At 35.0% G+C, this 22,728-nt stretch overlaps 1 protein-coding gene across 1 annotated transcript in view; it reads right to left on the bottom strand.

The window, feature by feature from the left end:
* Window positions 1-1,953: 1,953 nt before the first annotated feature.
* rho-5 (rhomboid-5) overlaps window positions 1,954-22,728 on the bottom strand; it is a 477,723-nt gene continuing 456,948 nt past the window's right edge. The window contains exons 8-11 of the mRNA XM_085949601.1: window positions 6,289-6,377; window positions 4,855-5,101; window positions 3,749-4,003; window positions 1,954-3,011 (exon numbers count right to left, since the gene is read on the bottom strand). Of these exons, the coding sequence (XP_085805727.1) occupies window positions 2,577-3,011; window positions 3,749-4,003; window positions 4,855-5,101; window positions 6,289-6,377 (1,026 nt within the window). The 3' untranslated portion in view covers window positions 1,954-2,576. The remainder of the gene's footprint in view (window positions 3,012-3,748; window positions 4,004-4,854; window positions 5,102-6,288; window positions 6,378-22,728) is intronic.

Genomic DNA, 22,728 nt, shown 5'->3' with positions numbered 1-22,728 from the left:
GTGTGATAAACATCTTATGAATAATGATTGCTTTATAATAATTATTGACCTAAGAATAAGGTAGTGTTTTTTTGAAATACGCCATTTCTTTTGTCATTCCCTAGTGGTTAAGCTACAACATACGGCCGTAGCCATAAATTGACAAACTATAATTAAAGTAGGGAGTAAAATGATATTGACGCGCGTGTTTGAACATGTACCGTTTAAAAAAAAAATAAAAAAAAATTTGGTTAGGTACATGTTCAAACACGCGCATTAACATAATTTTAATTCCTACTTTAATTATAGTTTGTCAATTTATGGCTACGGCCGTATGTTGTAGCTTAACCACTAGGGAATGACAAAAGAAATAGCGTATTTCAAAAAAACACTACCTTATTTTGAGGTCAATAATTATTATAAAGCAATCATTGTTCATAAGATGTTTATCACACTTGAATGTTCAAAAACATAGCTTATAATAAGTATCTTTAGAATCATCTTCAAATGGGTTAATCTTGCCGATTTTTTGAATAATAAAATGCCTAATTCTTGTCAAATTTGGGATCACAGAGATTATCAATATATTTTTTTATCGTGAATATTTTACAAAAATTATCTGGTAATAAATTATACTAATGGTTTTATAAATGCGTTTAAAAATTAATAAACGTAAAAAATCTTAACACCACTGCACAGTTATGTACCGAAATATGACTATATTCTAAAACATTAGAGCGAGAGGTTTAAAAGAATACTATTTTATGTAACAAAAATACTTTATGCAGTCATCAAATGTTTAAAATAACTATAAAGGATAATAAGGCTTCAAAATTATATAAATAGATTATCTATAACGTTTAAGGAGTGTCCAGGATCATGGTTTGAAAATACAATAAAAACTCAATTTTGACCTTCGACGAGCATGTCCCCCCTTAAACAAACTGATGTGACCCTAACCGGGAGTAGTAACTTCATAATCTGTGTGAATTTGAAGCCCATGGGTGTATTAAATGCATGTTTTTTTATTAAATTCATGTCGACTGTGGAAAGGCAAAAGGATTTAACCCTCACTTTTTGCAAAATAGGTTTTATTGAAAAATAGCATTGCACACAACTAAATACACGTTCTGTCTTAAGGATGTAAGCTGCAAAATGCCAAATTATTATCAAATTTTAGCTTTTATTTTTTAAAAAAGAAGGGCGTTTGAAATTTGCGTCCAGGTAAAAGGATTTATTCCACATCAATGACATTATTAGTCATTCGAGTAATCTTTTACGGAAAGGAAAAAGGCGTTATGCATCTTACGTTGCAAATGTATGAAAAAAATGGTAGTTTTACTTAACTCTGCCGGCCGACCAGGTAAGTTATGAACCAGAAGGAAGACTTAAGCCACATACATTTCTCGGTCGGTCGTTTGACAGTTAACACGGATTTCGACAGTCTTTTCATAAAAAAATCATTTAAAGTTTAAACATTGAGTGAAAATGGTAACAAAACGAAGAAAAATGATTCTTGAAATGTGTGGTGTTCATATGGATGCAACAAATAATCCCGACAAGAACTGTTAGTGTTTAAAATTACATCTTGAAGTTTTTATATCACACACGAGAAGAGCTATTGTAAATTCTATCTATATCGGTATGAAACGCCCTGTTACAACTTATATTGTGTTTTAATTGTCGATTATCGATTAATTGATTTGATGATTTCATAATATCTGAGAAAAGTAATACAATATTTGCTAATTCACTTAAAACACCGCCATGCGATTTATAGGTTATGTGATGTGTCAAAAACACTTCTCAATTGAAATTGTTATCAAATCGCTTTAATTTACGATTAATATCATTGTAATATACTAATATCATTATTATGCACTGTTTTATGTTAATATATTATAGTAATAACATAAATCGCATGTAAAATGTATGTGTCCTAACTCCAAATATGTTAATACCTACCTAATTTTTGGTCAGGTAAAATGACTTAACCCTCATTTTTATTAGTTTTTCTTCAATAACTTCATTATTTAATTATAGATTGGGGGAAAAAAACACCAAATTATTAATCATCATGCACTTCAAGTTTGTTTCTATTTTATATTTAGACTTTGGCCCAAAATCATTATCAAAACGTTTTTTGTGCCTCCTGTAAAATTTGATTAGCGTGGATTAACTCCTTTTGCCTTTCCACAGTCGATGTGTTTTGATCCAAAATCTAATGGATTCGGTAATGTTTATCGACAGTTAAGTAAATTATTGTTCATAATATTTGATTGTCAGTATGAAGATTAATTTGTCTCACACGATAGTGTTATAAAAATTTATGTTATCCATTCCATAGGTTGTCATAGTATAAGATTTGTCTCATATTCTCAATAGTGTTTTTGGTTAGAATTTGTTGATTAAATTTAAAACATTTGAAAGGAGAACAATCAAAGGGTGTTTGAAGGTTTCAGCGAGCCGTCTCCGCATCAATAGACCAGCAAAAATAGGCACAGAACTCGGTCCAATCGCGGGGTCTCGTCTCCGGGCATCATCGTACGTCCACTGTACCCAAATACGGCTTGATCGACGGGCCGTGTCCATTTTTGTCATACCGCGGCCTCCTCTCGTTTGAAATCGATGTTCTGCGACGAGCAAAAGTCCTTGGTGAAGGGCAGGCACGTGAAGTACGTGCAGATCTCGCAGTCGTACACCGGTACCACGTAGAACAGGATTACTAGAACCGCAAACAGGAGGCTCGCTCCAGCCAGGCACGCCCACACTAACGCCACTTTTCTCTGGCGATCGTAAGGGCCGAACGTGATGAACGGGAGAAGGGCGTATGATAGGAGAAAGCCGAAGACCAGTCCAAAAAGATGGGAGTAGTTGTCGATCCACGGCAGGACTCCCACCAGTAACAGGACGCCTGCGATTATGAGTAAGCGAGCCAATGCGTGACGAGGTCTTTTTAAGATGGGCCACGCACTTAACACTTCCACCATTAGACATGCCAACAATCCAAAATGCGCCCCTGCTGGCCCCACCTGAAAATTGATGTTATTCATTAGTTATAAAATACTCGCTGTGAACTATCCATGATAGTTCAGATAATAAATCTTACATCTAAACTGGGTACGGAGCCCTGCCAATGCAGCATATTGTGGCAGATAGAGGAGAGTGCAAGACAACCCTAAAAACTGGTACGCTCTGGCTAAGTGAAGGAAAATTCTAACAGAACATCAGGATAGGTTCACGGTCCTAATAGTGACAGTCCCATCAGTAAACTCGGGTGCTGTGGGTTTAGGTGAGTACATCCTAAAACTCATATCAATCACAATAAGCATGAGTAAGCTGAGAATCTCTCGTCTCATATCGATTCACTTGCCGACTTTGTAACTACAAGAAAAATCTATCCACTGCAAGGCTGACGTGACGTGACACTGGCTCGATGGAAGTGGCTCATTTCTGTGTTTGCCCTATGTTTCGAGGTTGGAGTATTTTAGGGTGGAAGTAGTAGTTAGTCAGTTTCCACCCTAAAATCTATATTTTATCAATATTTGTAGTAAAGCTATGTACATGTCACACTGACAGTCATCAATCAATTGGTATACCTACCTGATTCTTTAAAAAAAACCATAGATGGTATGGGTTTTGATAAAGGGTGTGGCGATTGGTTGACACTACATTAATCATCATAAAAATCCATTAATATACTTTCACACTATGGGAGTCCATTATTTTTCTCCACCTAAATGAGTTATAGTATAAAAAATAATATTACCTCTGCCCTATACGGCACAAAGATAGCGCTGGCAAGGTTTCCCGCCATTCCCGATCCAAGGTAAACTATTCCTATCCGCAGCGGACCGGCCAACTTTTCCAGGTCCCTCATGATGAACCACTGAAGAACTAACGTAGCCAGCAAATGCACCACTCCCGCGTGGAGAAAGATCGACGTCCACAGTCGGTAGAATTGGTCAGGCCGACCGGGAGAGACGAATGGCAGCATGCCGCATACGTCGTCGAGGCAGGAAACCTGGAATTAGGATAACATTTAGTAGAATGTAAAGTACGATATTTTATCAATATGGCCAATTATTAATTCATTTTCTGGTTGTTTGCATGTCAAGGATACAATATGTACATCGGTTTATTATGTAATATTCCCGAGTCTACACAAATTATTTTTAATTAAATAGGAACAGACCAAATACTCCTGTCACCAGGCGCACACAAAACGGACCCCCCTAGAAACGAAAAAAATACAAATTGTTTTTGTGGGTGTCCATTTTGGAAAAATATCCATAATATCTCCACATTTATTCCGCCTACTACCTATAGCGTCTCGTCGCTTAAACCGTTAATGCACCACACTTTTCCAGATACATTCCCATATCCAGACACTCTGCGCTTTGAGTCTAGCGATAAACATCTGGCTTGTACGAAAGGTGTTCACTTACGAGTTATTGCAAGCTGTCGCATCCACAAGTGGTTATTGAATAAGCGTGGGTTAATGGCCATAACGAAACATGTTTGTATCGTCCGTGCCGTCTTGTCTTTTAGATATGCTGCATCGGAATATTAAAACCAACATTGGATGCCCCAGATTGTGGCACCAATTTATGAGTACCACTGGTCTTCGAGTCATCACAGGTGTCAGGTGTTGTAGAATGCCGAGAGGAGTGGGGCCAACCCGTTGGGAAGGCTGTTCGATAGCCAAATCATCCGGGTCACAATCGTCAGTCATGAGGTCCTGACGAAGATGAAGCAGAAGTAATATTCCATTTACCTAAATGAATTGTATTTTTTTCTTTTTCTGGGCGGCGGAGGGTTCGGCCCCCCCTTGTGTGCGTGCCTGGTACACTTAATTGGAATGCGGAACCCTACCTGTGAACAGAGACTGGCCTCTTCGTGGAAATGTCCTCCGACGAAATCGCAATACTCCCGCGTGGTGATTCTGCAGGCGGCGTTGACTCCTATGCAGCAGGGATGGCCGATCACCTCGCACGCCATGTGCTCCGCGGTTTTGTCGCGGTGCCTGCGCGGGAAACCATGCGGCTTTCTGCAGATCGGCCATTTGGTGATGTCATCCGGCCACTCGTATGGAGCCACTGATGCTGGTGCGTCGCAGAACCTGGAAACAACATAGGATATTTTTTATTATTTTATCTTTGTACTAATATAAACAATTCGATTATCATATTAGCGAGAAGCAACAGTGACCATTATCTGATTGGATATCCAACTGATCCATCCACCCTGTCTCCATATTACATATAATCAAGTTATAGCACTATGTTTCATTTGACTGTTTGGATGTATAGTACGCTCGCAGTAATCCGCCGCTCGATATTCTGACAACTACTATAATCTGCCGTTATTTTTACTGGTTGAAAACACAAAATCAAGCTCAATAATTCGCCGGTATTCGATTGTCAATATCAGTAGTCCGCCGCATATAAGTAACTTCTCCTTTGTAAAAGTAGGTACATCGCAAAAGAAATTAATGTACCATGGAAGAAAGTGCCCAAGAACCGCATCACAATTATACCGTGCTCCAATGTAACTGGGACACACAAAATGAAGCTTTTGGTCATAGAGAAAGCCAGGAATCCTAAGCCATTTAAGAATATCTGCCTCACTGAACAACTGCTGGTTGTGTCAAGTGATTTACTGTTTAATATTTAGTTAATAAACTTAGTTTATAATAAATGTATAATTTAGTAAATACTTGATTTTGATTATAAATAAAACCTTAAATTGCTAGTACAAATTTCTCAAAAAAACTATTTTTACGAAATACCTGTTTTAAATTTTACCATATTTTGTATGTATGCACTAATAATCCGCCGCTTTCACTAATTGAACACTTGTCTGGTTTTTGGGGTGGCGGATTGCTGAGAGAGTACTGTATAGTGGAATGCCCACCATTACATTTGAGAAAATTAATTTCATGACGACATCTGGATGCTATGACAACTGAACCTATCCATCTTGGCGCCGGTAAATATAAATGAAATACGTTAAGAAATATAATATTGTGAAAGTAATGATTTGACGTAGCATGTAGCCGACAGAAGTACAATATAGTTAACCTGTATGAGAAGGTACAAAGACAAAAAATATACATTTTGTCAATTACGTCATTGTACTTATATTGCGTTTGGTATTCTTTTAACCTTATCATAATTTTTTACTAAGTGGACACATGTAAGCCAGCTATTTTTCTATAAAATAAATCCATTAAAAAATATGAAATAGGAACAGAATGATAATTAATATTTGTGGAAAAAAAACTGTGAAACCATATACGATACTTACTTTGGGTCAAGACCGCAGACAGATCCAGATATTCTTCCCCCAGGACCCGAGTCACCTGCAGACCATTTCTTCCACGTTGATATCGTGTTCTGAAACCATTACAATAACATTATATTAAAAACTTGTAAATCAACAGTAAAAAATCGACACACAATATGTATTTAAATGCGGGCAGAATGTTTGGATTTGAATTTCTTTACTATTCCAAAATGCTATCGTCAATAAAGTAATCATGCTCTACCTACTTACTCATCAGCAACATCTTCTTGGCTATGTGTTAAAACTGTGAAATTACATGCACCTCCCATTTTTCCATTATTAACTAACAAGCTCCTCCCATTTAGACGACAACAGCGCCTAGAAGCGTAGCCAAGAAGATGTTGCAGAAGAGTACTATACTAAATGATTTAAAAATTAAAATATAATATCTCTTGATAAAACGTAGGTGGGTATATTATAAGAAATTGATTAATTGACTGTCATGAATATCAAATAAAGGGTAAAGATTGAGTGAAAATTTGAATATTTTTATTGGTCTTTGGTAAATTTAAGTACATACCTAGTATTTTTCGTTAAAAGGCTTTGAAATCTTTAATTTTAGAGAATATACAATGTCATTTAAAAAAAAAAAAAAAGCATCCAATACTAACATTACTTTAAAAATTTGGATTCACCGACAGAAAAAGCTCACAAATTCTCAATGTTGTACAGACCTACAAACTTATCTATAGAATGGATGGGGGAGCCACAGTCGGCGACTACCCAATCAAGACTCGCAACTGGTGTTCGAATGACGTTTTCAAAATAGCGTCCATATGGTAGTTCGTAGTTCCATTTTTGACCGATCTTTAGATAAGTTTGTAGGACTGCACTTATTAATTGACCATAGACTAGAAATACATTAATTTGACATTTTATATTAGCAACCTAAGGAAGATTCAATCATCTGTTTCAAAACATTATACATACCGTCATAGTTGGCCTCAATCCCCGCACCTTCAGATTGGTAAGCACAAATAGACAAATAAATTCAATAATTAACAAAATAGCATAAACAAATAACACATTGTTTTATGGTTGAAGAAGAAGAACTCACCTAAATCAGGGATTGACAAATTTGATATAGGTACCTATAATAGTTGGATACAATACAGTAGTATAGGAGGTCGAGCCCTGTATGTCAATTATTCATATGTCTCAATAATATTTATTACATACCTGTAATTATTACCCATTTAAAAAAAATCTTGATTATTCATTGTAATTGAACATACAAGACAATGAATCACGTCATGTTTGTGAGAATAAGAGTGCAATATTACCTAGTATCGTTAATATCTCTAGGTGATTTGGATAGAAATCACAAACTGTATCAAATAAGAGACATATTTTTAATTTAACTCTCAATAAGTTAATTTTGTCACGAGCTGTATAGCATGTTGCACCATCTTGTTGGAACCCACATACCGTCCAGATACAACTCATCTAATTCATGCCAGAAAACTCAGTAGGTAATCAAGTTTCTGTAGTGTTCTTTATTGACAGGAAAATTCATTGCCATTTTCGTTTTCAAAAAGATACGGTTTAATTACACCTCCAGACCATGAACCAAACTGTTAATTTTTGTGGCTGTAAGGCATAAAGCCCACCAAAAGCGTCGAATCGGGGCGAGCGGGCTGCAGTCGGCATGAGAAGCGTAAATACATAACCATAATCACACGCCTCTTGCCGCGCATTACCTCTCACCTATGTAAAAAGCGGCGCCAATCACATTTCGCCTCGTGTTTCTTTGCAAAGCTATTAAATTTATTAATTTATTTGTCGGCTCTAAATTCATTTTCACAATGATGTCATTATGCTAGCATAGTAAGTTATTATTTGCAATGAGCGATTTAAGCGCACGGTGTAGAATAAATTATATTATGCGGAATAAGCGCGCGCCTATACGACGACGCCCACGCCACCGAGTAAATTAGAGATCGTCGCACCCCTTTCGCTGGTCACATCCAATGGGCCCTGACGTATTTGAATATATAGTATTTTCGTTTTATTGTCGCGCCGCGCTCAACTCTGTGTGCGTTGAAATATAAGGCGCGCGAGGCGTTATGTTCGTCATACGCTGTGTACGCTCTATTGTATTCCTGGTGATTCACCGCCTAAATTGCAAAAATGCGCGAGCACCCCACGCGCCCGATTGTATATGCCCGGCGCCTAAAGGTGTTTCAAGAATAGCATGTGGGCTTTCATTACTGAATGCGACAATATTGTGCTTATTTACCAAGCTTCATCACTGAAAATGATTTTTTCAATGCGTCAGGAGTCAGCCTCGTCATCATTAAAGGTTAGTATCTGGCATCCTTGATATACCCCCCTCCCCACCGCTGAAAAGCGCCGCCATACTATTAATTTGATTCTTACACACAGTGACGTCCCGTGGGGGTAGGCAGATTGAGCGTAGCGGGCGGCGAATCGAGGAGAACCACTAGGTATATAATAAATAGAAAAATTCAGCTCACTGGTTGGAAACAAAATGTATTAATTAGGTACTATAAAAGTTTTAACAGGATTTTTTGTCGAGTTCGCGATGTCTAGTCTACTTCCGTTATCCTTGGACATCACGTTCTTGGTGAACGGCAATGACAAGTGCATACCTAATTTCAAATGTATCCAAATATGTTTGCCAGTCACTCGAGAGTTTTGGAAGTTTTTAAGTGTATTTTTAAATGTACCTATCTGAAACCGTAGACACGTAATATTGTCTATTGAAGCAGATATGGCATTTAAATCAGATTTAGTGCAAGATATTGTTAGCAATGTATCCCCATACAATACATTTCTTAGATATTGGAGTCATGAATGCATGATAAAGTAGGTACCTACTGTATAAAAAAAAATGTGGCGGCAATTTGACTAGGGACGTCACTGCACACACATCCTATATCGACATATCGTACCTACCCCTAGAAACGGTCCTGAACCTGGTATTAAGTAACATGACCACACGTAACTAACATTCAGTCAGCTTTATCTTAATTCCAAATATAACACTAGTACTCTTAACAAAATTAAACACAATAATTATTTAATGAGCGCTTCCGAATAATGATTTTACTTCGTGAAAGAAGATAGGTAGGTAGGTATACGCAGGCAGGCTGTATATCAAAACGGCAGGAGGTAAAACAAAGGTGTGTTGACCTAAAATCTCGGAAATTTGATAAGCCACGCTACCTACACATTAATTATTTATTGTTGTTTTGCGTAATGATCATTAAAAATCATCATTACTCCCGTGAATATACGAACGGCCTAATTACTTGATCAAATTAACGGATTTTAATGTTTTACCACTAATTTGAGTGTGTGGATTAATATAACGAAATGTCCGTTTTGACGGTAGGTACTACTGTGTTTAATTATAGATGTCAATTTTAGTCATGCAAAATGAGTCATTTAAACGCGAACGTAAATTTTCGAGTCAATTACCTACATATTTTTATGACTCGTTCTAATTAAAAGATTAGGTATGTAATAATATCAGTCACGAATTACAAAATTCCTATTTGCATTCAACCTTTAAAAGACATATCAAATTAAAGCCGCGTTGACACGGTCCAAGTACCTACACTTGGACCGAGTCCAAGCGCACTCGTATGAGACATTTTTATACTAATTATTCCTATCCGGTTCAAGTAGCTTGGATAGGAGTAATTTATATGAAGATGTCCCGTACGAGTGCGCTTGGATGGCGCTCGGTCCAAGTGTACTTGGATCGTACTTGGACCATGTCAACGCGGCTTAAGTGACCATAAACGAAATTTCTCCTCCTTTTCACCATACAAGTCACTCCCACAAGAACACTTTCGGAAAAACGCAAATGAAGACTTTTAACTGCTTTGTCTATGTACTTGGATTTCAGGTTTCTGTTATGAAAAGACTCTAAAATAATATTATTCGGTTTATGCCAACTGACTTAGGTAACTCATTTTCTACAAAATCCTATATATAGCACAATGGCTATTACGCCGTGTTCCCATGGGTTACGGTTACATGTAAGTTGTACGTTTGCAGTTCATCGTGGGACACTTATTCGTGCGCCGCAGTACGTGAAACGTGAGTTCGTATAACATTTTATCAAATGACGAGTTCTTCGTTGAAAATTTTACCGTGGAATACATTTGTACGTATCTTACAAAATGCGGCGATAGTTTGCAAATAGTACTGTTCCAATTAGATTAACCCTAACCTAACCCAACCTAGTAAAGACATCTCATAAAATTCGCCACATGTTGTAGCATACGTACTTACAATTAATATACTCCACGGTGAAATGTTCAACGAAGAACTCGTCATTTGATTAAATTTTACACGAACTCATGTTTCACGTACTGCGGCGCACGAATAAATGTCCTGCGGTGAACTTTTTAAGTATAAATTTCCGGATACGGTTCCCATGTGTCGATTTTTGTTGCTCAACTTTATGTTAAATGTTGAAACGTTATATAAGCAATAACATCGAAAGAAATTGCTTTCGTAGTAATTTCCCGTATCTGAACATTGCAGGAATAAACCTGTAATAGTCCGTGTCTTGCTTCTAAGCTGTCAAGCGTGTTGCATGACGTATGTTGGTTCAGCTTCAAAATGTCACTTTCGAATTATTTAAAAGGTATAACAGTAGGAAATATAACAAATTTGAATGTTTATCTTTAATATAATATGTCACATTTTATTGGGTATTATCATTATATTAGGCGTTAAGTGCTTTGCTTTACCACTTTTTACGTTATGGCTTATTAGCATGCTATGTAGTTACCACATGACATGTTGACATGTGAACTATTAACAGTCAGATACGGGATATTAAATATTTTTGTTTTTTTTAGCTTCCTGCACAATTTGTAAAAAGCCACTTACTGGATATTAACATTAGGCCATCGCATAGCTTCTTATCAATCGACTTTCAACTATCATTTATTTTAACATGAACGACAAAAATCGACACGTGAAAACGCGGCATTAGGTATACGTTATATAAATTTAGTAATCCAGTCACCTACTCGGCCAAGCTTCGACGTGAGTCCTGCATAGTACTATTTCTTTCAGTTTATTTATATCTGATTTCCCATTTCCAGACTCACGTCATAACTCCACGAACGGGGGATGTCAAAGGAAAATACACTGAAATAGAATTCTGTTGTTTGTCCGAATGCTTTCAGCATACCTACCTGCATACTTCACCTTCGCTATGATAAAAGATTCCACTCCATTCTTCGCCTCAAGGATAGAGCAAAACGGATTTTAGCTAGTCCCGAATATAAAGGAGGACCATTTTTGTATAATAACATTAAATACCTACGTACAATAGTTTTATGCTATGTGAATAACAAATTCCTTGGATCTAGTATTTTGCACTGGTCACCTAGCTTGCAAAAATCGTGTTTGGCATATAAAGTCAAATATAGCATTTTTCAATATCGTAACTAGCTTTAAAGTTATCATTAAAATGCCTGACAGTAATTTGTAGTCAGGCCCGGTCTTGGGACGATTGGAGAGTTTGAGCAAAAAAAAAAAAACAAGAAAGCGGAGTAAAAAATGATTACTTAATTATTTTTAATGAAACATAATAATATGTATAGTTATGTTGTCAATCATTTAAAATTCAATATCCGTCTGTAGTAGAATTGTAGAACTGTTAGTATAATAATTATGTAGGCATGTAGAAAATGATAAAAGACCTTCATTGAGTCATGTGGGCGTCGATGCAGTGCAGTACGCGTGAGGGAGAATGGGACAACTGGACGCCAGGACAATTGGACGCCGTTCTGTCGTAGACACGTAAACAGAACGTAGACGATGAATTTTAGTCAGTTTCTATCTACTACTTAGTAGTTTTAATTCATTTTACTCTTAAAATAATGTTTTTTATTGCGGATTGAGAATTAGGTATCATGCCTAAGGCTTAAAAATAAAAAATAAAACTCTTTTTTCGTTGGAACTTAAACATATGCACGATTAAATCATTATTTACGTGTGCATATTTAAATTCTCACCAACAATTAAATTATAATATAATAAGTTAAATGTACTTAAATAATAATATTAAATATTTTTTTAAAGTACTTATAAGTACCTAACGTTTATTTACTTTCGAATTGCGTGGCGTCCAGTTGTCCCGGCGCCAAATCGTCCTAGACCCCGCGTGAGGCGACTTCATTGTTGTTCTGGTGATTTCGGCAGATTTTTCTAACTGACAATGTCTGTTTAATGGTTAAAATGTGTTACGGGATGAGAGCATCAGTCTGATAACATTTTAAACACCGAAAAAAACGACATTACACACTTTTTTCCCGTAGCGGAAGCTTACTGTGATAATATCACGTGACAGTACGCGACGTGCATCATAACATATTTGAACCTTTAGGGTTTTAATAAATAAAAGTTACCTGCGTACAATTTCAAAACCTATCAGCCTCAAAAATGGGACAATTATTGAGGCTAAATAGATTTAAATACCTCAATATAAATTAGCTGAATAATATAGTATTTTGAATGGATAGTAATTACGCGTCGCCTAAACAACTTTTACGTTGACCACCCAATTAACCTATTCTGAATAAAAAATAGACCACTGTGCTTTTCCTAAATGGGTAGAGTGCTAGTATCGGTGTTATATGGTTATATTATAGTAGCTATCCTGCTATCTCGTGTTGGCCATTTTTAATTGATGTAAATTAATCGGCTGGGGGGCATTTTTTCACAAGATGTCTAAATTTATCAGCTAACAATGTTCTTGTCCATCTAGCGGCTAGAGAATTAACCATCCCCAGACACGCGATCGTAATTTAGCTGGAATAGATACAAAATTGAGCGGAGAACTTCCCTCGTGAGATGTATTAAAAAAAAACATTGTCGACTATTATGTCAGAGTTTATATAATTTTTTTCTCGACATATTTAAAGGATTTTGACAACAAAATTATTTAGAAGGTTTACAACAATAATTGGTATTTAGTCATTCGTTTAAGGCAGTGATGAATAATCTGCCACTCCTGGGATAATTTTCTGCGTCATAATCAGCGTTGCCAACTTAGCGCTTTTCTTGCCAGATCTAGCATTTTTCGATAGGCATCCAACTTGCAAAAAAATGCATCTAGCTTATAGCGTTTTTATTAGCGTTTTTTATGCCTTCGAAAGCTTTAAATGTGCTGAAAATAATCCAGATATTTAGTTTATTTATTCAGATGTTTAATGAAGGTAGGTCGGTAGGTACTTGAGAAATAAAACAACACAATGAAATAATATGAACATTTTTGGTGTTATAGTGATAGCATGGTATCAGATATTATAATTTAATGTATGCTTAGGCATGAGGCAACGGATTAGCGATTATCGGGGATTCTACTTTCTGGTATTAATTACCTAATTATTACTTATGGTAGTGTTAGATGAATTAATTCATTATTTTTTGTCAATTTTGAAATTAGTTTCTGGTAAAATGAGTTATGATATTTTAGCACTTTTATTTCAATAGGCAAAAGTATTGAAATTTTATTTTCACAAAACCTAGCGTTTTTCCCTGCCAAATAGCTTGTTTTCGTACCCCGTCTGGCATGTTTTTGTCAACAAAAGTTGGCAACACTGGTCCTAATAATAATATGTCGAATAATGAATGAGATTGTATTGTTTAGTAAAATAATTGGTTTGGATAATATTAAGCAAAAATATACATATAAGGTAACTATATCAAAAGTATGTCTAAATATTTACTTAAGTATAAAAAGTTGTGTAAAAATCTCTTGAAAATCTTTTGATTTAGTTAGAAACTACTTTTAATTAACGCGATGATGGTCAACATTTTTGATTAAAGAACCACTTTTTTAATTTAGAATACGCCACTTAATAAAAAAATCAACTCTTTTAGAGAGGGAGACATTTTTCTATAATATTTCTATAGTCTATATTATAACACTATAATATAATAAAAAAAATATTTATCGAAACCCACGATTTGAAGTAAGCGACTAATTCTATAGATGATAGCAATGGTCATAAAACTAAATATTTTTTTTCGACCATGTCCAATCCTAATAAGACCACAAAGTGGAGGTTTGTTTTAACAGTTTCTATTTTTACGAGAAATGGATATCAGCCACTTGCTTAACCTATTATTTCCATACTCTGACTCATACACAAATTGAAAAACAATATGTGTGCTTTCCAGAACCAGAATTTGAACTTGTGGCCCACGACGTGATAGTCCAACGCTTAAGCCGCGCGACCGTCGTGATTCGTGGGTACATAATACGAGGTCTTAAAATCATCCAGTGCGTCGGGCTTCTACGTCACTAAAAGCGCCATTGATTGTTAAGCTGTACACAGTTTTTATATAATTATATTTCTGACTTGTTATATTTTAACTACCACTACCATTTAACTAATAATTTTCATTAAGAGCATACATAAGCGAAACGGCAAATAATTTTCAACAGTAGGTGGGACGAAATTTTTCACTCGTCGCCAATCGGAGACCGACAGTCGAGGTGTAAGCACGTCAATTTATTTTGTGATGGCGTCGGAGGAAGATATTCTTAAATCGTGTAAAGATGACTAAAAAACGTTACCCATTTACTTGAAAAAGAAAACATGTCAATGAATATACTATTATTATTACTAATATAACAATAACATAACATTAAATGGACGCGTGTTGAATTTTTATGACAAATTATATCTCTTTCGGCGCGAGTCATTTGCACAATCCGCGCATCGCCTAGTCACGATCTTTTTAGACCATGCTTCAACTGAAGTATTGCCTTAAAATAGCCAAAGTGCCACAATTGGCCCGCGACGTATTACTTGCGCACTACTGCATAAACAAAAGAAAATCTTGTCAAAGAAAATTGTTCATAAGTAGTTTTGACGTACACCCATACCCTACGAATTATTTACGACCTTTAAATTTAATTAAAGATGTACTTATTAATGTGGACAAAAAAAATATTTTTGCGAACATTGTAACAAATTAATTAAAATGAAACTTATTTTTGTTGTAATTCTTATAACAAGTAAATTTTGCGTGTAGTTTCGTACTGAGCGCACAGTTTTTGTATATTTTTAGACGTTCTTTAATAATTATGCAGGTTCGCTGTAGGCTTTAAAAGTTTTTCTAAAATGGCTTGTTAAAAAAAACCTTGCATAAATGTTTAAGTGATATCTAAAAAAACCTTTTACATCTACCTTAATAATTATTATAATAGATACTTTCAAGATTCAACGATACGCGTTCAAGGCGCAACTTAAAAAAACCTCCAATGTGTTGATGTTTTTCAATTAATTTAAACACACAAGGTCGTAATTCTATTTTTAACCGTATCTAATCATATCAATTATTTTGGCAATCGGTTTTTGATCCCGAGATTTGAAGGATTCTCGCATCGTCTAGCAATTAGGATAATCACTCATTATTGTGTGCATTAATTCAAACCATAATTGTCTATATGGATGCATTTTTAAGCAATTCAGATATATATTATGGTCCTAGGTTATGTCTTCATAATTTAATAGGACCCACGTAGCTCAATTGGTAAATAACATTGACAAAACAGAACAGTGATAAAACAGAACAACGATAAATATAACTATGACCTTTCAGGAAAAATATTTTAATATTGAAATTGTCCCATCTCTATTATGTTGATAGATTTTTATTAGCACATATTTTCAATACGCCATAATAAATCAAATTATATACCTAATTTCTGCATTCTTAATCGCTAGGGTTCCATGACAAAACAGAACAGTGAACATGACAAAACACAATATTACCATTGGGTTCGGTGGCCGGTTGAAAACTCTCTGAACTGAGTATCTACTTATAACATAGGATTTAAAGTGAACTTCACTACTTGACGAAAATGAGGCATGAATGCCAGTATTTAAAGGATAACATTTTGAACAAGTACTTTTTGTATAGAAGAATCTAATATCATTCAATCCAGTAGAAAAATCACCCTCAAAATCGGTGTTAGTTACTAAAGTAACTTATTCCAATACAGTTTTTTAGAGTTTGCCAAAAATTTGTTGAAGTGGAATAAGTTCACTTTGAAAATACACCCCTCATATAAAGTTGTATTTACTCACACAACGATCATGTTTTGTTCAGTGTCAACTATATTTCAATTTCAATTAAAAGTATTGACAATTGTTTCACATATCTACTAGAATCATAAACGGTCGATCTTATCGTCGACGAGATAGTTGAGATGTAATTTGGTTATAATATTATAAAGCTTTCAAACACAGTGGTGCAAAAAATATGCCTTGAAATATCTATGGATTTTCTTCTTTTGTCGCGAAAAGCTGACATAGTCGAATTGCGCTTACTCGTGCGTTGGCGGGACTGCATTATTTACGCGGGAACATTTTCGAATTTAATATTCTCAAAGTTGGCAAAATAAATGCGACGTAAAACGTTTCGCACGGTCGGTATGCCATCCTTTGTGTAGAAAGGGTGAGCAGCTATCGGGGTGTAATATTTTCCTCTATTAAAACAATACATAGTTAACATAAGGTTGAATGTCATTTAGTTGGTATTACATTTCTACGTCGGCTGCACTATTTGCGATATTTAAGATGCGACCAATTTTATTCTCCGTGTGTGTAAAACGCGAAATATATTATGGTGCACGTCGCGTACTATCACGTGACGTCACAGTAATTTGCCGCTACGGGGAAAAAGTGTGTAATGTCGTTTTTATTGGTGTTTGAGTGCTCCCATCCCGTAGCACATTTTGAATCTTAAAACGAACATTGTCAGTTAGCAAAATCTGCCGAAATCAACAGAACAACAATGAGGTCAGCTCACGTTGAACTGCACTGCATCGACACCTGAATGACTCAATGAACGTTTTTTTATCTTTTTCTACATGCCTACATATTTTCGAATCATGTTAAAATTGCATATTTTTTGTTTTTAACGGTTGGCACTATATACTAATGTTGTCTATTATCTATGATCTGCGGGTTGGGTTCCATTCAAAATATTATTGAATTTACAGAGACTCGTTACTAGGTTACTTCATCATTGAATTTACAGAGATCGTGTTCGTTGAAAATATTCTGCAAAATGACGAAACTATAGACTATATTTGTGATTTGCGACATGCATATCAATATAATCACAACTTAATTATTGTCCGCCGCGATATTTATGAAATATACCGATGGTGATATAATATAGTTGTAGCGTATAAAATAGCGGTAGCAAACCAACGGCAAGTGCTGGTACGCGAAAGAATTGGAGAAGATTAAAAAGCACAGATGATTAGAGATTGGTATTGTTAAATACTAGTCAATTTTTCATTTGACACAGTGGATTCATTGTCAAGCTCCATGAGTTTAGCCTTGCCACTAGACGAACATGTGCATGTCGTGGAAAACTATAGGATGTATACAACATTCTCTGACTCTGAGAATGTCCAAAAATTTGAACAGAAAGGGAAGAGATGTTTAAGTCGATCCAACTATCTAGGGGGGCCTATCGGGTCGTCTAACTTGGTCGCCACAAATTTAATGCAAACTTTATTATTTTAAAATCACTGCAGACGTGAAGATCTCTTCATATTGTCTTGTCTGTCAGGATATAGGTATAATAGGAATAATAGGTATATAGGAATTATTAACTAGAGTCATTTATTTGTTGTTAATTCATCGTGCTTAGCTCTCACATGGATACATTTTGTTAGAATGACTCAAAGCACATTTGAGTGCATAGCGACCTCAGTCTTAAGTATTTGCTCCTGATATATTCCCAAACATAAAAAAACTGGTGATGCTTCACATCGATTAAATTCATGTGTGGAGGGGTCTATGTTTGCATTGCTATTTTTTTATATTACAATAATTTAAAATTTATGTTAGTTCCTACATCTTATTAAAACTCAAACACACACGAGTGCATTGGTGACCTCAGACTAAGATAACTGATCATGAGACATCACCAGGCTGATAATTTAAATCAAATGTAGGGCATCGTGATACGTACGACTAAGACCGAGTGTGCTGCGGGAGAGAGCTGGTTAAGCAGGTCCATTTTTACAACGTTTTTCTTGGCTCGTATTATTATTTGTCCGGTGGTTGTTTGTCCGGTACAAATCTTGCAATCGATTTTTAACTAACTTCCCGACTAGCTAGACATTTGAAACTTGTAGAATATATTATCAGAACACGATGCCAATGTATTTTTTAAATACTTTTATCCATCTTTAAGTAGAATTGAATTCACTTTCAGTTAATTCTGTTTTGTATGAAAAGTTATTTCGACACCATTATTGGTTGCTAGGGGTCTGCGGTCCTAGCAACTAAATTATTAATATATACGTGCGTTACTATGGAAATCAATATGACATTTCAGTATTATTTCTATCAAGTACAAATTATTTTGATCGTTTAAGCTAGTCAAGTCAAGTTTATATTATGATTCAACAGAAAATTTAAAAACGTTGTATATAAAAAGTTATTTTTATCTTGTAATTTTATGTTGTTAAATTGTTGACACTTGATTGTCGTTTCTCGGAAAATTGACAATTAGATTCTTGAGAATTCATGAATCGCTACGAGTAAATTTAATCCGTGTAATTCTGTATTCACTGTAGGTAGAATAACATATTTTTTCCCGAATTTCTCTTGGTATTAGTATTATTTAAATTATTATAAAATATATATTTTAGTTTTTTTTTGGAATTAAGCAAAAAAGGTTTATCACCCCTGGCATATAGTTACTGGTGAGTAGTTCGTACTTATAACAATAATTAAAATAAATCTTCGCATTCTGAGAATAAGTACAACATTATTATTTATCTGGATGGGTGTCCATTATGATTATCGTCATAAATATGGCGACTGAGCAAGGAGCACTTCAAACTTTATAAACTTATTATTTAATTAAATTATACACTTTGGTATTATTTATGAAATATAATAAGACATAACTGACGCATTATTATAAAGTTGGAGGAATATTGCCGCCCTTCGCAGTCCCTTCAAAATAATCTTGAAGGCGCAGGCGGGCTTCCCCAGGGTTTCTCAAACTGGCATATAAATAAAATAAATTGGAAGTATTTTACTGAAATTGTTAAGTATAAAATATATATGGCAAGTACGGAAATAATTAATGGTAAGTAGGTATTGTCTACTTTTTATGCTGATAATTGCACGGGTGTTAAGATTCTCAACGTCAATTCAAAAATATTAAGTACTTACTAACGGTGATATTGAATAAAACTAATTTACAATATGGCATTACAAAAGTCTTGTTTTGCCAAAAATGACGTTTGATAATATGGATCAAAATATTTTCAAAGAATTTTGAATAATTCGAGCTTAAAGCCAATTGAATAGACTATACAAGTGGACTTTTCATTGTATTCATTCTTGAATAATGAAGAAAGCAAACGAAAAAGTGTGCAAAATCCTTCTGAACTAGCATGTAGTTTGCAAGTAAGACGTTAGCTTGGAAAAAACTTAAAAAAGGTATTTGGTCAGGTTGAAGGTCATTCAGAAAAGTCTGTCAAAAATCTCCCGAACCCTCTTCCAAACAGAATGAAGGGATTTCATGAATTATTGTCCGCAATTACAGGCAATGCTTGTCGCTGAATCCTAAAGAAAATCCTAAATCCTTGTAGTCCAATGCGTAAAGCACTGGATTCTCATACCAGGAGCTCCGTATTCAATCCCGCGTGTGGCCTTAATATATTTTTGTGATTCCATCAAGCTTGGATGCTTCTGGAATTGTTTCACTGTCACTTCTACACTAATGTAATTAGGCCGCGTGGCCTTTTGTAATATCAAAAAAGGTAAAATCTCGATAAAATAGACGATAGTATGGCGCAGCTGTTTGATCGAAATTTTGCAAGCATCTTGGTAGTCTCCCAGTCTAGTGATAACTTATGAATATCAATATGGAATATGGAGTAGAGCGTCCATCTCTAAAGTCATGGATACAAGCTTAATCTCACATCTGACAAAAATTATATTTAATGTGAATTTGAGTCAGAGTAATAAACTAATAAATTGGGGAAATGGCTAACAATTGTTATTAATTCTTATAAATAAATTTGTTTCCGTATCCACTTTGTGAATGCCTACATGCTCAATTTAGTCATGAAAATGTATGTAGGTATATGTATGAACAAGTATGAAGATCGTGACACCAATCAATGAGGGAAAATGATTCGTAAGTGATTTTTAAGTTAAATAAATAACTTTTGATGATAGTTTTCAATTGAAAATTCGACAAACGTGTGACAGTAGAATTGATTCAATGGGTGGGAAAAGTTTGAGAAGGGTTCTCTCGAACCCGAACGGAACCGTGGACTGGGTTTAATTTCCTAAATAGCCATAAGTAAGATGAATAATGAAACCGTCTTCAGAATTATTTTCGTAGCCCACAATAAAGGGGACCCATAGATCTATGAATATTCACGGATACGGCGTTGCTTTTGCAGCAAATTGAAGTCGGCATTATTTTCAATTGAAATAGGTAATTAAAATGTATACTATCAACTAAATGTACTTGATGAAATTTGAATTTAAATTCTAATTGATCTAAGTTTTGTACTTTGATTAATTTTTATGACATCGATTTCGCCTTTCGGCATCTTCAGGTACCTAATATGCGCACTGACACGGAATACAGTTAATTTTCATTTAAATAATAAATTAATACAATAAAAGTTGTATGGATATTATCTAAGTAAAATATCAAGTATAAAATCTAGTGTTAGAAATACCGCAGTTAATTAGATATCCACTGTTGTTATATTTAGTAATCCATTGAAAATGCAGTAAAAAGTGGCTTGTCTTCCACTCTATGATTCCAACTGGCTATACACTCTTTAACAAATGCTATTTTGGTGGGTGGGTGGATCCGGGACTCATGGATATCCACCCCGATAGTTTCTTTTGGAAGAAGACAGAATACTGTCTCCCAAAAAAAAATCGCACTCAAAATGGGATAAAAAAAACATACTGATTCTTGGATGAAGCCAATGGAGGAACTCATATCTGGGCGGGAACTGTCTTTAGATATCTGAAGGCGTAAATGGGCTGAGTTGAAGTTCCATGATGCAAGACAAGCCTTAAGAAGGGGCATTTCAACCCATGAGGACGCCTCACGTATTATGCTGATCTGCCCACGTCATATCGAAGGTATAATCAATATCTGCTTTAATTTTTTGGATAGAAGTGGTGCGCTTCCGAGCACGATAAGTAATGTCACTAGACGAAAAAATCAGCGAATAATTAGTATGTTTATAGTTTCGAGTTTTGAAATTATTTGTTACTCAAGAGTGATTTCACGCCGTGCTATCATTTTTTGCTATAATAACCCATCCTTCCTCAACTGGAGATTGTAGAGGTTTTGTATATAAACATCGTCATATAAAATTATGAATTGTTTAGTTTTATAATTTTTGTAAATTTAATAATTGATATGTTCGAATAAACGTGAGCTGCGCAGCAATTTTTTGTGTTTTTACTTCACACCATGTGTGACCCACCCTCTTTTCACCACAGGAGAGGAGAGATATAAGTATATGAAGTGTCTTTGTAAATAGTTGTAGGATTTGTATATATACCAAACAGTATACAATACGAGAGATATAACAATAATATCTTTTGTAATGTATTAGAGAATTTTAAGTATTTAGAAATACGTTCATATTTGAGACATCTAAGTAAGAGCTTTAAATCTCTATAGAGATTATAATATTAAACATGAAAGGTCACCATATGCCGCGATTATTCCCCAGTCACTTGGCTTAGGTTTTGTTTGAAATCCCGCGCTTTTTGTATATTTTGGCGGGAAGACTCGGCTTGGCCTGACCTCGCGCAAAATTCACATCCTTCCGCCTTAGTCGGCTAACAGAAAGCGAAACACAAAAAGAAAAACGATTTAAAAACGTTTCCTGGCTTAATTCGTTAAGCCTACCGTGACCCCGGGATGAAAACGCATTTATGTGGAAGCTCTAAGCGTGTTTATCATATAAAAATAGTAAGTATATATTTATATGGATTACCCGCGAAGTATCAAAGATTTTGAAAGGAGCCCTGTTCTATAAAGATTGAAGGCTAACGTGGATATAAAGTTTGCTAAACCAAAAGGGCGTAGAAGAAGTTTTGTCGAATATTAGTTAGGTACCTATTTATAAAATGAGATTATTTAGAACGTCGATTTTAGTAACCCAAAGATCAAAAGTGCTACGGTAAGCGTTACAACTATGTTTTACTATTATAGCATAGTTAGTGAAAATTAATCCAATATAATTCTTAATTCAAATTTAAATAATCTCCTATAAAGCTGCAATTTGTCAATTACACCTGTTTGTAGATCGTTTTACATAATATATCGTTTTATATATTATGTCTGATGACACAAATATTAAAT

The sequence above is a fragment of the Rhyacophila brunnea genome, unplaced genomic scaffold (assembly GCF_057557595.1).
Source record: "Rhyacophila brunnea isolate RB1 unplaced genomic scaffold, BYU_Rbru_1.0 scaffold_22, whole genome shotgun sequence".
Classification (NCBI taxonomy): Eukaryota; Metazoa; Arthropoda; class Insecta; order Trichoptera; family Rhyacophilidae; genus Rhyacophila; species Rhyacophila brunnea.
Note: the sequence above shows the minus strand (reverse complement) of the source record. Positions and strands in the feature narration are given on the sequence as shown.